Source organism: Thunnus maccoyii, chromosome 23 (genome assembly GCF_910596095.1).
Source record: "Thunnus maccoyii chromosome 23, fThuMac1.1, whole genome shotgun sequence".
NCBI classification, from domain to species: domain Eukaryota; kingdom Metazoa; phylum Chordata; class Actinopteri; order Scombriformes; family Scombridae; genus Thunnus; species Thunnus maccoyii.
The window spans coordinates 13,366,278-13,384,522 of NC_056555.1; the positions used below are offsets into that span (position 1 = coordinate 13,366,278).

The window sequence follows — 18,245 nt, forward strand, 5'->3', positions numbered from 1 at the left end:
CCTCTCCTCTCCTCTCCTCTCCTGCCCATCTACTCTCCTCTTACTTCCTCCCTCCCTCGTTCACTTTTTTAGGTCCTCTACTTTCGCAGCCTGCTCTTTGTCAAATCCAAACTGTTAGCAATATTCACATGATTCAATTGACTATTTTGAAATCAAGAAATATTTCGCTGTACCTCATGCACAAATTATTTTGGATGTGGGGTTTTCTAATGAGTAAAACACATGAAGAACACTTTTGTACTGACGCAAAGAAACCACGTTGTTCTGCTTTTTCACATGATATATATGTAAATACAGTGCTAAAAAGTAGTGTTTTATGACTGGACTGTTGAACTAACTGGTTAATCGTCACTTCTTACGGTCCTTCCAGGATGACGTAATCTTGTGATTGCAACGATTTATCACGACTACTTCTTTTGGAAAATCCCTCCAATATTTCTGCATAAAAAGTCAAACCTCTAGCCATTAATCATACTCTTTGATATGAACTGATTGAAGCATAACCTTTGATAAACCTCAACAAAACCAAGTTCAGCTCTTGCCCTGAAGGCAGTGATTACTTCTCTGTTATTTTCTTGCATTGCTGTAATTTTGCAGTATTAGAAAACTGCTGCAAATCACTGTCAGCAGCAATATTTTCAATAAACCACGAGTTTCCAACTGTTAAAGTTGTGTAATTGCAGTATGGGTGTTATTATATTGAAAGGAAGCATTTTAATCATATTCAGTGAGGTAAGTGATGATTTTTTAAGCATGGTAAAAACCAAAAAATTAGGAAAAGATTGAAAATAGCGGAAATTATACTTTTATTACAACCTCCCTTTGGAGGGTTTTTTAGTTGGGAGATTTTCCTCATGTGAAGTGAGGTATGAAGAATAGAGGGTGTCATATGCTGTACAGACTGTAACGCCCTCTGAGCAAGTTTGTGATTTGCCTCAATAAAATTTACTAGACTAAAACCTAAAAAATAAGCATTAGAAGCCTCCTCTTCCCTCTCTTTGCTTTAAAAATACTCCAAACGCCAAACAAAATCTTCATCTTACATTAATCATTCCCTCAGCATCCATACACCTTCCATCAATTTCATCAATTCCATAGTCCTGTACCAAAAAGACATGCATGTGTGTTAAACTGGCAAACGGAAAGAAGAGAGAGAGAGGGAGAGAGAGCATTAGATGAAGTAGAGATATGTGTTGAATGTCAATAAAGCAGAACAGTGGAGAGTAAAATAGGCTTTAATTCACCCAGATTGAGATTTTAGACCTGACACCCTGCTGTTACACACACACACTGTCAGCAAATTCCTCCACCTGGCTATAACAGACACACACACACCTGCACACTCCAAACATGACAACACACATGCAGACGTATTGTGCGTATTTAATGTATATCAGAAAGAAAATACGTCCATGTGTGTGTTTTACGAGCGTGTGCATGCATGTGTGAAGGTCACAGCAGATGATTTATCAGTGGGAAAGTCGCATGTTGGAGCCCTGAAGGCAGATGCGTGTGTGTGTGTAGTTCTGTTTTTTTGTATTTTCTCTCTCTGGATTAGGGTGCATCTGTGTGTGCCCATGCATGTGTATAAAGTGCCTTTACTTGCTTGTGGGTGTGCGCATCTGGTTTTATGTATGTGCATATTAAAATGTATGTTGATCCTTTCTTCCTATATTATCATATGTTCTTGACATGTTCTTGGACACACACACACACACACACACACACACACACACACACACACACACACACACACACACGCGCAAACTAACAATACACATCAGGGACTGGAGCAGAGAGGACATATGCAACCAGCTGGTGAAAACTACAGCACAAAGATAGATAGACACTTGCACAAACTACGCTGCAGTGTGTATGTGTGTGTGGTCTGTCATAGGCTACTTTTGGGGACAAAGTTCATACTTAGGACCACTTAACTGGGGACGGCTTGTCCAACTGGGGACAAAAGCCGTGTCCGCAATTGAGAAAAAGGTGATTAGGGTTAGGGTAAGTCTCCAAGAAATGAATGTAAATCTATGTAATGTCCTAAGTGACCATGGTCTGATAAATATATGTGTATATATATATATATATATATATATATATATATATATATATATATATATATATATATATATATATATATATATATATGTGTGTGTGTGTGTGTGTGTGTGTGAACCACCAACTGAAGGAAAAGGAGGAAACAAGAGAAGGCGGGAACGCGAGACAGAATGTCAGTGTGTGCGTTCTTCCAGCTGTAGTTGGTATGTTTCTGTATGGGAGTGTGTGTGTGTGTGTGTGTTAATATATTCTATGTCTGTCCCAGAAACCTCTGAAACATGCAGTATCGTATATCATGTCTTACAGTAACATTAAACCTTACACCAATGTAAAACTGGGCAACAAATCAGACATCAAACCCCAAAGAGTTACGGCGGCCTGTGTGCGCACAGACAGTTTCATGTGCATTACACGGAGATATATGGACACACAGGACGCAGCCACCTTAAACATCTCATGTTTTACATGTGGGAGAAAGCCTGAAACAAATGACGTATTTGCTGACCAAACCCTAATGTCTTGTGAAAAATATGAGCAATCACGTCATGTACATAAGTCAAAGCGAGACAACTAGCAGCTACCTGAAACATAGAAACTTCTCACGTAGGGGGAAATAGTGACAAAAATATGCAATATCCCAAATATGTGAAAGGAATATCTTTCTAGTACCTGAAAAATGTCATGTATTATGCAAAGGCAGAGTTGAAAGTGCTGTCTTTTTTCAGTAAGTTGTCAAATAATCACACATGAATGGGACAATCCTTCATGAGCGCCTGCAGACGATTCATGGGAGCCTTTAAAAGAAGAATTTTCAGCGTGTTCTTGGTGAGAAAACTGAGGCTGCCTTTTTTAAAAACCAGAAAACAACCAGTATAGAGGTGGAATATGGTAGTGTTGGTAAGACTGAGCATGAAAATGAAAAAACCCATTGCTTTGACCACTGTATCAATTGTAAATAAGTAATATCTTTAAAAAAATCTGCTGGTTATCGTCTAGAAATACTGCTTGTGGACAGAGGGGAAAAGAGCACCAAGTTCCTCTGTAACAGGCTGCTGCCAGAGATTTTACTATTTTAAATGGAGTGAAAAACTGTTTATTTAGCTGTTTATCCCCCATTATGTGATACATTTCATAGGTCAATAAAATTGGCCACAGAAGGCACCAAAATACCCTTAGTGTATGAGAACATCAAGAGTGCAAAAATGCCTTCTGAAAAGAGTGAATCTACCCTGGTACAGACACACAGGAGTCAAAGCTATCTAATCTATTCATTCTATCATTTAGTCACATGGCAAGTTGACGATATAATTGTGGAAATTTAAGTTTGGCTTCAGTGTGATTGCATGAAAAACCAGCCAGAACACCTGACACAAGAAAAGCAAAACTGAGGTTAAATATCCCTGCAGATACACAACTTCCATGTAGAGGAACTGAACAACCTAACATCACATGGAAACAGTCTAATAAACAATTTGCAGTTGCATACTGAATGTGCTAGTCATAGGTATTTTGTCACATGACTAAACAATGCAGTCTGTATATCTGCTACAGAAACACCAGAGACGATCAGCGGAGTAAATATCTGGTCTCTGCACAGTAGGTATGAGCTGTGTATGGAAACACACGGTCACACCGCAGCTCAGAATACAAGTTGGAACAACAGCGGTGACTGGAGCCTAATACTGATGTTAACCACAATGGACTCATACACACACACACACAAACTGTATGCCGGTGAAGTTAAATGATAGCACAGATTCAACTGGCCACTGGAGACTGTTAAATCTAATTATGCCTGTGAGTAGGGTGGTCTGTGCATGTCTTATTGTGTTTGTGTGAATATACACATACAGTAAAGTTACATCTGTGTGTGTCTGTTTATGTGTGTTTATGTGTGTGCCAGTAATATAAATATTCATCAGGGTAGGCCTTTATTTTCTTAAAACGAACACTGGACACATCTTGACGTCAATAAATCAATCACGGAGTGCTTGCACACGTGCGCACGCACACATGCAAATTCACATATGAAAACACCGCCACGCATTCTGAAGCGCTGATGCCTGTAATAATCACACGGGTTGTTACTACGGCGATAAAACGGCCAATAACTTGCTCACCTGGGCTGTGAATGGACATGCTGCTGAACACACACACACACACTCTCCCTGCCTCTCTCTCTCAAAGAAACAAAGAGATGCAATGTTGGTAGAAATCACTGAGGACGGAGCGCAGGAAAACTTAGTCACAGCACATGCCCTCTTTTTCCCATGATGCCACAGTAAAAGATAGTCCCATAGCATGTTTAAACAGGCAGGACATGCCAACAAGGACATTGTCTTTCTGGCTTCTATTTTAGGTCAAAGCATCGTTCCACTAAATAAGACCTCGTTGCTCTCAGTGAGGATATAAAACAGCAGAAAATACGTGGAATCATCAGACTGCTGGACTCCTCATAGCTGCACTTATAATGCAAACCCATCTATTAAAATTACATTAAAATTTACACTGAGTTACAGTATGTGTGTGTGTGTGTGTGTGTGCGGGTGTCTGTGTATGTAATCAATCATATGAAGAGCTGGACAGCGGTACATGGTTATTGCATTAACACGCTACTTACGTCTATGGCTTTAAAGTGCAGAGAGACAGAGAGAGGAGATAAAAGAAGGAAGGAGAGAGGGAGGTAAAGACAGGGAGTGAGAGGAAAGAGAGAGTCGATGAGGTGTCGGGTGAAGATCAAGTCAATGTGACCAGTGACCACCTTCCTGGAACACTGAAGCAACATGGGAAACTACTGGAGATATCACAAGAGTTGCTAATTTCAGGGAAAGTGTTGAAGGTCTGAGCTTTAAAAATAAATGTTATGTTTACTGATGTGCCAAAAGACAAGTAATAAAGTAAAGGTGAAACAATACAGGAAGTTAAATACACTGTGTTATTTGCTGCCAATCACATGCACATTCTAATGTAGAGATTCAGTTTTTCTATTTTCCACATTACTGTGAACATCTGAATTCATCACCGTATCTTCGGCCTGGAACGTCTACAAACATTCTCCCACGAGAACCATACGATCATGAAAATTCAATGCAGTTATCTCACATGATCCCCTGCATGAAAAGAACTTAAGAGATAGTAGACTGTGATACGGTAGGACAGAGCGCCTCAGCAACACTCAACCCCTGAAAGCTTGAAAGGTGGCTCTGACAAGACTGTAGTTGCTCGTGTGCTGAGGACAGCAGCTGCAGTCAGCTTAGAATCACAGTAGTTACAACAATGTTTTAACTGCGACCCTGTTTCATGGTGAAAAAAGCATTAAGATGCCCACAGAAACTTATCAAATCACATCTGTCCATAAGCTCAGTATGCATGTTGAAAACATGTTCCACTGACGGTCCACAGGAAAGGTCTGTGAAGCATCCAGCGTAGTGGTGTTGTTAAATATTTCATCAATTTTTATTGCTGCTATGAGGAGCACAAACAAAATTCCATTTGAGTGGGATATTTCAAAACCCCACCATGTAAAACTAAAACGATGCATGGCTTAAGAATGCTGTGAATAAAAGGGAAAGTATGTTTCGTTTTATGTGCATATGAGTGCGTGCAAATCTGAATATAAGGATAGAAGATGGAGACATAAATAGATCTGGGGACCAATGAATATGTAGGTAGATGGATGGAAAGACATTTGTTTGTATCTTTGGAAACCTGACAAATGACATCAGCAACAGAAAGAGTTTGGACCTGTCAATGTTAATGTTCGTCTGGTTTACATGCTGACACAAATAAAAGGTATTAAAATGTGTGTTTTTGTATTCTTACTTCATCTCCAGGACCTCCTCCAGGTGTTTCCGCCTCTCGGCTCGCAGGGAAGTCAGGTGACCTTCCTTCTCGGCCAGTGAGAGTTGAGTTGATGACAGCTTGGCTTTCATCACCTCCAATTCCTGTTTCACCTTCTCCATGGCAACCAGCAGGTCCTCCACCTGACACACACAAACACATTGAAGCACATTTTGACTCCAGCTTCTCTGTCTCAATAAAATTTGAGATTGTTTTTTTTTTTCTCTTCAGATCTTTCAGTCACTTCTGTTTCCCACAGATATGGTTGACAGATTATGTTTGTGTGTCGACGTGTCTCCTTCTCTCCCTCTCCGCATGTGCATCTGACAACTACTGTTAATAAGATGCACCGTTGCAGAAAATCAAAAGTGTCGTTTTTCTTTCCATGTTTTCTTTTCTCTCTCTATGTTGTTTCTCTCTCTGCCTTCTACTGTACATGTTTTGCCTGCGTCCCTCTCTGAGTGTATATCAGTCTGTCAGTTTAATGTCTGAGGTTGGTGTGTTGAGGTCACTCTGCTTCTCATGGTGAGAGGATGCTCTTTACTGCCACACCACACACACACACACACACACACACACACACACACACACACACACACACACCTAGACCATGGAACAGATGTACTCACACAAATACAAAGCACAAATACATGCTGCCTGTTTCTCTTAAGTGTTGAATGAAGAAGGACGACAGGAGAAAGAGAGACAGAGAGTGTCAGAAAGATATATACACACCATTATTTCCTTCACAGAATAGGTAACATCAGCAGAAATCAAAAGTAAAAACCCTTAAGATGAGTTGAATCTGAAGTTCAGAGAGCCGATTCAGAGACATGTGGTGACAAAGACAAAGAGTCCTGGCGTGCCCCGGAAGCCTACTGGTTAAGACATGTGCCACATAACTGCAAAATCCGTGGTTCGGTTCCGACAGCGGACCTTGGTTGCATGTCACCAAGGTCTGCTGTCAACTTATCTCTCAACTGTCGCTGCCCAATAAAGGCAAAAAAGGCCCTAAAAATATATTTTAAAAAAAAAGAGTCCTTTCATTAAAGTGAAATGAATTTAGACATGAGTTCAAAAAGGAAAATCTTTTCTCTCACGTTTTGCCCTCATTCCTCCGTCTGATATTTCTTCTGCTCCAATCTTCTAGGCTTGTCTAGTGTCCAGTCCCCATTCACGGACCTTTAAAGAATTAATTAAAATCCTTCTCTATTGCTATCTCACTGAATTGTGTTACATTCCCTTTGATCTTTCCGTGCTGAGAAATTTTGTCTGTTTTTAAAGACAAAAGGACTCTGTCTTCACAGAAAAAGAAGCGCGGGGCTGACGACACAAAGAGAATGGAGAACGGAAAGTGAGAATGAGACAGATGGAGACAAACAATAAGCATCTGTAACATAGTAGGTTTGTCTTAACATCAGCATAAATTAATGAATGAAAGAGTGAATGATCTAGAGGAGGGAACAGAAAAGAGCCACCAAATATAGATTTACTTTTAACTTCCAAACCTGCTGTTCACTAAAATGTAAAGAAATGTGCAAAAGCTGGAATTGATGAAGAAATGTAAAAGGCAGGTGAGTGAGGTCCGTGATGATTGTTTGTTACCTTTGACCACCTAAAGCCGGCTGTGGTGAACTCATGCATTGGAATGTGAGAAAGCTGCATACAAAAAGAGAGAAGAAAGAACGAGAGAGAGAGAGGCAGGAGAGCAGGATATAAAAAAAGGGAAAGATGGATACAAGGAATAGGCAGAGGAAAGGAGGGAGAAATTACACATAACGATGGAAAATAGAGGAGAAAAAAATCAAAGGAAAAAAAGGGACACAAACAAAGGTGATTGGCAGGAGCAGAGAGAGGTGGAGAAACGATTAAAACAAGAGAAATGTGGGAAGGAAAAGCAGAAAAAAAAAGGAGGGAGAAAGATCAAAGTTATAAAAAAGTGCAAATAGCAAACGTAGCGATAGAGAAAGCCAGAGAAATAAAGAAGAAAAAGAAATGCTAAGCACATGGAAGAGAGCGATCAAAAAATGCTGACAGTGCAAAAATACTGAGCAGTTAGAAACACAGGCAGCGTTAAAAATGCAGTTCAGACAAGACAAACAAAGAAGGAAAGGAGAGGAGAGGAGAGTGGAGGGAAAATGGGGACAGATGAGAGTAAAATAAGGAAAGAGAAAAGGAGACAAGATGGGAAGAGGAGAGAAAAGCCTTTGGCCGACATCAGAGATGGAGGGATGCAGGGGTTGGTGAGGAGTGATGAGGCCCAGCTGGAAAAGAAGGAACTGGAGGAAAGGACATAGCAACCCCTTCAGTCTTCAATCTGAGTGTGTGTGTGTGTGTGTAATAATGTTTTAAAGAATGATTTCAATTTTTTTTTAGATCAAGAAAGAAAGAAAAAACAAGGTGCATTGAGTTCAAGAATTAAAATAGCCTGGTTAATAAAGGACGGAAAGCTGGAGAAGAGAAGGTCTGTCTTTAGTTTGTCTGTCTCTGAACAGACACATGGAGTGTGTCATACAGTTGACTCATTTCTCTGTCACACACACACACAGATATATGCACGCACACACACCTTTCTTCGGTGATCACACATACAGTAGTGACTCATGTCTAGCAGGAAAGCTCTAGTATATTTTCATGTGGTCGACCGTTTTTGCTGGGCAAACCCCAACCATGGGACAGTCCCTAACACACAAACACACACGGGTTCTCAATATACAGCACAGTATGGCTGCATGCTAAAAGTGTGTGTGTAGAGTATGTTTGTCTACCAATATGAAGTCAGGGTTGTGTGTTTGTGTGTGTGTGTAAATGTGCCTGGTTTGGCTGCATTTGCATGTGTGTGTGCATTCATGTGCCAACCCTATAATAAGCAACGTGTGTCCCTTTGAACAGGCCGCCCTCATTAAGGGAGGAAATTGTCTCTCCCTCTGTCATCATTTTATAAATCATTATGTGAAAGGTTAATTGCAGTGACGTAGTTGTAAACCAGAAACACAAAAATATTTATTTACAATTTACTTGTGTGTATAGAGACATGTTTCCAGTTTGCAACCCAACGTGGCATCCATCTGGCTCCAGCTGAATGCAATGTTGTGCTGCGTCGTGTGTACTGTTTAAATAGCAGTTAGCACTTCTTTCCGCCATGTTTGTGTGTCTGTGTGCGTCGGGAGGTGTATGTGTATGTATGTGGAATGCTGTCGTGTGTGTTACTATGCGAGTCTGCGAGCGCCACATGCACACGTGCGTGTGCGTCTGTGCTGAAAGGCTGAGTTAGTGTTGTTGATGTTGGGTGAGGACTGTTTGGCTGCCATCTCCACTCATTCACCACACGCTGACGTTTCTGCTCCTTCCTCTTTCACTGAAGCATTTTAACATGAGGACGCTCTCCAGCACCCTGTCCTGGCCTCAATGGCGTCTGTTCTGTCTAATTAAAGCTGCCACTTGTAGCATTTTAAAGCATTTCAGTATATCACAGCCAAATTAAATGTGATAGTTTGGCACGATTACTGTAAACAAATTAAACCACAGTCAAGACTTCAGGAGGATAAACATGTGGGATGTGGTTTTTCCATCTTTCCTTCACTTGTACCAAACGTCACTATTGTGAACTCTCAAAGCTTTAGGCCTGTTTGCACTGACTGAGGACAAAAATTTTCTCTGCAACTGTGTCTTTGATTTAGGGATTGTAATGATACAGACTTCCATACATGTGCAACAAAATGCAGTAATGATTTATTGATGCTTAAGTGCCACACAAGGCTACTAAACCCTCAGGTGCTTGTTTGACATTTTGGGAAATAGGCTTCTTCTGTTTTCATGCTGAGAGTTAGATGAGAAGATTGTAACCATTCTCATGTCCATGCATTAGGGAGCTAGAGCTCAGTACCAATTAGCTTAGCATAGCATTAAGACCAGAAAAAACATGATATAATATGTTAAATAGTGAACCTGAGATGTCAGTATGTGTATTCTTAAACTCTAGGGAGAGCCAGGCTAGCTAGCTTCCCCTGTTCCAAGTCTTTATGCTAAGCTAAGCTAACGTTCTCCAGGCTCTAGCTGTATATGTACAGATATGAGAGCAGTAGATCTACAATCTAATTATCAGCGGGGAAGTGAATAAGCTTATTTCTCAAAATACCAAACTATTCCTTTAAATTCACAGTTACAATATAAAAATAAAAAAGAATAACATAAAGTGATTTTTTTTACATACTTTGCAAAATAACATGCAAATACAGGACAGTATTCTGTACCTGCTTGTTCCAACCTTTCATTAAAGCAGTATCAATTTCACCGCGAGGGAAATATCCACACCCACAACGCCTCTTTTTTTTTGGTTGTATGATCACATCAAATGGAAAATCCAACCTGTCGTGTGCATCATTTTAAACATGTTTTATTGTAGTACTTGGCATCTTTGGAAACTTTGGGATCTTGACTAGAATTTGAAATAAAGTTCAGTGAGTTCAGTCTGTACTTGTCTGCACACCAAGCTGAAGAATATAAATTTGTTTTTTAAGCCTCATTAAATCTTTACAACGAGTCAATCACTTATCAAGCATGTATTTTCTTGTCTGTCCATCATGTCTTTTTCTTACATTTGTCTGCTTTTCTTTGCTCTTGGTTTGTCTTGCTTCTGTTACATCTATCTATCTGGAACTTTTTCTGATGTGGCATTCATTAACATTTACATGGTTAAAGATGTAAGCAAAATGCCTCAAAAGTGAAATGTCTGTTTCCATGTCTGTTTTTATGTGTCTGTCCAGAAGAAACCAGAGCGGACGGCCAACATTGAGAGGCAGTAATAACAATGGAGTCCTGCCACTTTGCCAACAGCTACAGCGGACCATGTTTTCTCAGGGCAGTTTTCATCCTTACGGCCAATGCTGTTTTTTCCCACTTGTCAAAACCCATCCAGGCTCTGAGGAACATTTCCCATCTCTATGGCCTTGTTAAGTCACTGGTACCCAGGGGAACAACGCACACACACACACACACACACACACACACACACACACACACTCCTGCCGGTCTGCGGTTGAATCCACTAAACCTTTCCCTTCTGAGACTCCCTCCACACCGCTATGAGCTTTCCTACTGTCTCAATATAGATAAAACAGATCACAAATCGGAGTGGTCGGCTCACGCTCCATTTAAGAAGAAGCTGTTTGTGTGTTGCCGGCTGAGGTGGACAAAATACAAGTTGTTCTTTAAATAGGGATGTATTTGCCTCTCCTCCAAATGAGGAGTGACTGGGCAAACACACACACACACACATACACACATAGCCACACCTGAATGAGCTCAGTTGGCACGGGGTATGTGTGTTGCCGTTGCCATAAGCCACTTTTGGCATGGTGATGTTTAGCTATGTCAGAAAGAGTTTTTATTTCACCCTAAAGATGTTTGTCTGTGTGTGTTTCCTTGTACGTCTGTCCAAATCTTTCACCGAGACAGAAAAATGGAAGGAAATCATTTAAATGAGGGCGTTTGTGTCTTTGTGAAAGAAAAAAAAAAGTGATAGGGGTTCAGGTTTAAGGGAAGTTTTAGTTTTGGATCACACATTTGCTGGTTGGGGGTAAGGATTCACCTTAACACATGCAGTAACGCAAATGTGTGTGTATGTGTGTGTGTGTTAGCTACAGAGAGAGAGCGTACCTGTTTCTCAGAGTGTTTGCGTGACTGCTCCTCCTGGGCGAGCACCACCTCCCTCTCTGCTGTGATCTGAACACTTTCCCTCAGTGCCTCCTCCAGCTCCTCAATGCGCTCCTCCTTCTGACGGAGGGAGTCCTGAAACACAAACACACACACACACACACGCATTGATGCTCACGGAGAGGCAGAGAAAGAACATAACGTAAAGAGAGAGAACGTTAAGATTGCTTAAGGCATTTGTTCAAGTGAAAACGTCACACTTTCGCTGCTTCCAGCTTCTTACGGTAAATCTCAGGGTTTACTGCACTTTATCACCGTAAATTTATTATCTTTGGAGTTTTCACTTCCTTTCACTTTTGGACTGCTTGTCAGATACAAGAAGAGATATCTGGACAACATTTGGGGTTTTGGCATATTTCACTTTTCTGATATTTTACAGAGCAAAAAATGTCTCAAATTATTATCAGTGTTTTCTGTTCCTGGATCAACAACTATGTTAGTGAGCATGTTTTTTTTACATCTCGGGGTCTGAGAAATATCATTTTAAACCTCCAACAACATTTTTTGGCCACTTGGTGCAGCGGAAACAAGCTGTGAACATAACACTGACAAATGATCACCTTTTAAGTTCATATGGCAAATGTTTTAGGAAAACATTTGCCTACTTACGCATCCAGCAGACATGAAACAACATTAGTATTTATTTGGAGTCATATTTCTGGTCACTTTACAAATATAAATCCAATATTTACTCTCTTTTTTTTTCATTGTTTTGCTCTATGCTAACTCCTGAGGGAAATATCTGGTTCTTTATTTCCGCAATGCTTCATTATTTTATGGATTTTTAGAGCTTTTTCACTGAGAACAGATCTCTGCTGACTCTGTTTTTGTTAGTTGCAGCCTTAGCACGCACTGAAAGAAGCTACAAAGCTCAGTGTAGCTCAGGGCACTTCAGCATAGAGTGATTATTCTCTGTGGGTTCATCAATATGAGCGACTCCTTTTACATAAAAGTAGTCACATGACCCATTGTCAAAATGAAAATATTGATTATAGTGGCTTTAAGGGCTCTTTTAATTTCAGTATACACTAGCCAGAAATTCAATTGGTTTTACTCATATTTACAAAACCTTTCTTAATCTGACTTCCTTCATATCTGATAGATTTATACATCACATCAGTTTACAGTAGTGTCACATTTCCCTGTCACACCCTGCTTAACATGTCCCAAGAGTGTAAATCTTGGATGCTCCTCATTCAAGTCTGCTGCTCCCAATATGTGGAATAAGCTGCAGAGGACTCAGAAATTAGACAATCCGATCTGCCTTTGCCTTCGAGGACTTTTAAGAATTCCCAGTGACACGTGAAGGTGTTTTTGAGTAAAATGACGACATTAACTTCCCACAAATTCCCAAAAACAAAAAAGAGACAATTTTTTTCTTCTTGCCGGGAAACTGACCTTGCTGGTTAAATTAAGAGTTAAATAAATAACTGATGGAGACAGTGAGTGAGCGAATGAGGATGAGACATTACAGTGGCAATGAGCAAACCTTCAGAATATCTCCAACACATGTGCTGTGAATCTAAATCCTGCTCCAGATCCAACATGACTTGGTGTCTAACTATGCAGACTGAGATGGACTTAGTTAGATTAAAACTTCTTATTGTATTGAATTAAATTTATGGTTTTTAATTATACTCATATTCCATATTTACAGGCTTGGGTGCTGGTTAAACCGTTCAGGATGGCTTAGGACTGACACATCGGTTACGGTTGCAACCACTGCGGTCTCATAAGTCTCAGTGACTCACATAGCTATCAGCTCATCCCTTAACCACACACACACACACACAGACACACACACACACACACACAAATCACAACTTCTAAACTCCCTAAACCAAATATCAATCATAGCATGAGTGAGCATATGCTTACTTGCACAAACACACACACACTAAAGAGTGTTTTAACCTGTCTCTAATCAGAGAGGCCACTGAGGTTTACAATTACTGGAAGAGGAGAGGGAGGAGGAAGAGGAGGATGGACGAGAAAAAAAAAGGAAAGAGGAAGTCAGGGAAAGTTTAAGTTGAAGAGGGGATATAAGGCGTGGAAAGGGTGAAATTGAAGGTAGGAGGACGGTGGGAGTACGTCACATATGTGCAAATCACAAGCAAGTCTGAAGTTACTGTGGTGAGAATCAAGCTGCTATAAGTCAAGCAAGTCCCAAGTCAAGTCATATGAAATTCTGATGATCTACCCCAGTTTCCACATTTAAATCAGTTTAAGGACGGTGGTCAAGAAAAGTTTTATTTCAATATCAATGAAAACTGTTGCAGCCTGTTTACACCTTATAAATCTTACTGATATTTGACATTTTGTGGCAATCAATAACAAGCTTCCTTGATGAACAACAATGGAGAGTGTGGCTCTGAAATCATAATAAAGCCTGATAACTCTAAAGGGTTTTAAAGTTAAAACAGTAGTATGACACAAACCAGCCAATAAGTGAGCTAAAAAGACACGTTCATGAATGTTTCTTTGTGGTTTTTGTGGTGGTTGTGTCACTGATTATTGAGCAGCAGTCCTTGCATACCGCTGTTCTCCTCTTACTACCATCATTGACAACATGCCGCCGTATTTTCACTGAGGTGCAACGACCAGTGCAAGCAGCACTCTGACTGTTTGGTATTTCTGACCTTGAAACTCGCTTTGCGCATCTGTGTGGTATTTTGGTGACCAGCACAGAGCGCATGGTGCACAGGTGGGAGGAGAGGCGCAGACAAGTGGGCAGTGCATAGACAGCTGTGTTTTGGTTGATATTTGGTCCAAGACGTTGCCCTAAAACGTCTATTTATGGTGCAAAATCAATCCACTGCTGCTTTCATCAACAGGATCAAACTAAATACTTGCTGCGGATACTCTCCAACCAAAATCGGAACAGAAAATAATGTTTAATGTGGTTAAAGACATTAAGTCCGTAAATCAGTCCGCGTTGATCTATAAATGAATGTGGGTGATTTTTACAGTATCTGTTGTCAACAGCTGCTTTATACTGTATGAGAAGCTTCTCCTTCAATTCATTAAATCCGTGCAGCATCTGAAGGCAGCGGGACTGACATGTTGATAAATCCGCAGCCTCTAAGAAGTACTATTATGCACGGCCATTCACTGTGTTTACCTCCATTAAATCACCTGATGTCACCAGGCTGCTACAGAATAACCGCACACACTTCCACACCCATCATACTGATCAGTTATAATGTGATATTCTGCTTTTTTTTTTTATTTTTTTTTTTATGAACGAGGAGTCGGGTTAGCAGGGCTCATCAGCCTCTTTTCCAACTTTCCTTTTAGCAAAAGTTGTGTCTCATGTTTTAGCCTTGAAAGACATTGCAATGCAACCGCTGTTGTGTAACATTAATCACTAAACTATGTGACTGTGTACGAGATGAGATATGTTAGAATTATTGCTGAAATAGCATCAATCATATGACACGACTTAACCAAATCAATTTCTTTATTTTTTATATTTCATTTTTATAGTAACTAACTGTTTAACTGACAAACTATTCCATCTGTCTTTTGGTGCAGATTAGTGGTGATGTGTGTTCATGTCGCGACGCTCTGAGCCATCCAGACACTTCCTGAAGAAAAGCTTTCCATTTGTTGAGCTGTCGTTATCACATTTAACTGTGATTAATTTAGCACAGCTGTCTCAGAGCTATGAGACCAGTGATGTGACTGACTGAGAGAGTATTTAATAGTCAGCACATCCGCTGATCCATCACCTTCACTCAGCCCTTTTTGAACGTTGCGCTGCTGCACATACATGACTCAAAATAGCAGTTAAGCATGGAGATGCCAACACAGCCCGTATGCCACACCTACCATCTTGCGCTTGTCGTCAAGTTGCAGTTGCGCGGTTAAAATAGGGTCTCTTATCCTTGAATCCAAATTTTTATTATTTTTGGACTAGCCCCCTCCATGATAGCTGCCTTGTGTGTTGGCCTCTGCTGGTCTGCCGTGTCCTAGTAGCTTGCCAGGTTTGTGCGCATTGCACTAGGAATCATCCAATCATGTTCCAAAAACAAAATGTAACTTCCAAATATCTAGAAACATGCAAATATTTAATTTAAAAAAAAAAGTCAAGTCCTTTTGAGTCATCTATCTCAAGACTAAGTCAAGTCTCAAGTCTTCAAATTTGTGAATCTGATTCAAGTCAAGTCATGTGACTCAAGTTCCCCATCTCTGCCCCATATATGACTGTTCAACATGTGGTCACTTGACACCTCTGGAGACAATTAGGGGATCCTCTCAAACCACAGGAAGCATTTTAAAACCCACAGCATTCACTGCATAGTTCTGTGTGTGGGTCTCTTACAGCATTTCTCCACTATTCACCTCTTTCCTTCACCTCTCTTCACTCGTTTTATTAACCCTTTCTCCCCTTCACCTCTTCTACCATCTGCGCTCCCTGTCAATCGTCCTCCCCAGTTACGGTGATAGCGGACAATATTCAAGCTAGGACAGAGTTAACTTTTTCTATCTCACTTTCTTTCTCTTGTATCCCTCCAGCAAACTCCTTCTGCTTCCTTCCTATTCTTCCTCCCTTCGTACCTTTATCTGCTGGGAGCTTTCGTTCAGATTGTCCTCTCTCTTCTTGGCCTCCTCCATCATTTGGGCGTTCTTGCTCTTCTCCAGTTGCTCCTTGTGTTTCATGTTGGCCACCTTCTTTGACTGATCCTTCATCTGCCTGCACACACACATAAAACAGAGTCAGAGTCAATGCATTGCATCGTTTACATTTTGTATCTGTTTAAACAATCTCTAGAGACATGAGTGGTGTTAAGGAGCGAAAATCTATCTTGCAGTGTATCCCTGAGTAAAACCGAATAGACCCCAAATTGGAATTTTGCATACTGAATATCTTTAGTTTTCCCTGACTTGACATCAGAATTGCTTGTTTGATTGGCGCTATTTCCTCAAAAAAGTTCTTAAAGTGTTAAGAACTATCAGTTTCATGCTTAAAACAGCACTTAAATAATACTCCAGGACAGTTCTGGTTTTCAATTTTAGCCCCTGAAGTCAACTTTAATCTCTAAAGTTGAATGAATGAATGAATGAACATGCATGCACACACAGTGTAATAGCAACCAGACTGAATATACCAGTATTCAAAGTGACAGCAAGTCATGCAAATGCAGCTAACATTTTTTTTTTTGTAATCTAAAGATTCTTAAACGTCTACCACCACACATATTAAATACTCAATACCTTTAAGTGCCATTAGGATGATATTGCAAGACACTATTCTGTGCAACACAATGCTGAAATAAAATCCCTTTGGGCCAATATACCAGTAATGCAAAGATCAGCAAATGAATTTAATAAAAAGCTATGAATCAATGAGTAGATGGCATTAAAGATTTCTCCTCAGTGGGAAGTATGACAGGTCTTTTCGCAGAGGGATTACTGGGTGTCGGGAAGTAGAGCCTAAATCATCATCTGGGGAATGAAAGAGAGAGAGAGAGAGAGAGAGAGAGAGAGAGCAACAGTAAAGGAGACAAAGAGAAGGAGAGAGAGAGAGATTCCTCATGGGAGCAGCAGGGTTAGGAGATGGAGAAAGGGTTTACCGTAATCCATGTTTAAGCTGTCTGGAAGCCATTGTGCCTCTGTCACAGACCTATCAGCTATCACCCCAGCTTGACTTGATCAGGACCTTTCATACCTTTCACTCATAGACACACACGCACACACATGTGGACTAACCAACGCTAATGCCAGGAAGGTTCACAAACCTCTACTGAATCATGACAGATGAAAAATAAAACAACACAAAGGACAACAGTGTAAGCATTCTGCTGACTAACACTTCAAACTCAATAAATATCATTCTTTTGTCTCTGCGTACATCTGTGAGTATTTGCATTTTTTTTAAACATGTGCGCGGTACGTCTGCCTGTACTTTGCAAATGTTTATGCATGTGTGTGTGTGTGTGTGTGTTCTTGTTATCATAACTTTTTATAGGCTTGTAGATAAATCCATTTTCTTCACTTCCATTGCTGCAGCTGCCAGTAAAAGAGCTGACCTGCAGTGATGGGAATCCACCGCATGCTCCGTCTCACAGCAGCAGCAAAGCTCTGCACTCATGGGAAATCATTTTTACAAGCCATATACTGACTATTTTGTTTCCTAAGGTGTATACAGGTTCCAATCATCCCATGACCTTTGTCCTCTGCCTGTGCTCCACTGCTCTATTCCTTTGAGTGCAATGTACTGCCTGAATTCACGAGAGTGTAAAGTTTATTTGTTTACATCTACAGTGATATACATGTTCTTGAGTCTAAATATTTAATGGCATCTCTTCTCTTTCATCTTTCCTGTCTCTCTAAGCCATAAAATACCTGCTAAACTAACTTAAAATAATGGGAGTAATCCATCAAATGGCTTTTACATCAGTATCACTGCCAGAAAAGTTGAGAAATGACATTGGCAGAGGATGGTAACATAAAATCCTCTATGTGTTCTCTAAAAGGTCCTGGGGGCCCATTTGCAAACCTTCCAGAGAAATTTGGGAAGCTGGAAGAAAAATTGAAATGTGACGACGGGGCCAAAACTGTTCTGCAGCATCAGGCCATTCAAAGCTCACAGAATAATAATCAGCGTGTTAAGTTGTGCCTGT

General features: G+C 40.4%; 1 protein-coding gene across 4 annotated transcripts in view; it reads right to left on the bottom strand.

Annotated features, from left to right (window-relative positions):
* Window positions 1–18,245, bottom strand: part of LOC121890551 (ELKS/Rab6-interacting/CAST family member 1-like) — a 139,249-nt gene that overhangs the window by 53,232 nt on the left and 67,772 nt on the right. For all 4 annotated transcript variants that reach the window (XM_042402950.1, XM_042402949.1, XM_042402952.1 and 1 more), the window contains 3 exons: window positions 16,180–16,315; window positions 11,563–11,694; window positions 5,887–6,047 (listed from right to left, as the gene is read on the bottom strand). In XM_042402950.1, coding sequence (XP_042258884.1) covers window positions 5,887–6,047; window positions 11,563–11,694; window positions 16,180–16,315 — 429 coding nt within the window. The remainder of the gene's footprint in view (window positions 1–5,886; window positions 6,048–11,562; window positions 11,695–16,179; window positions 16,316–18,245) is intronic.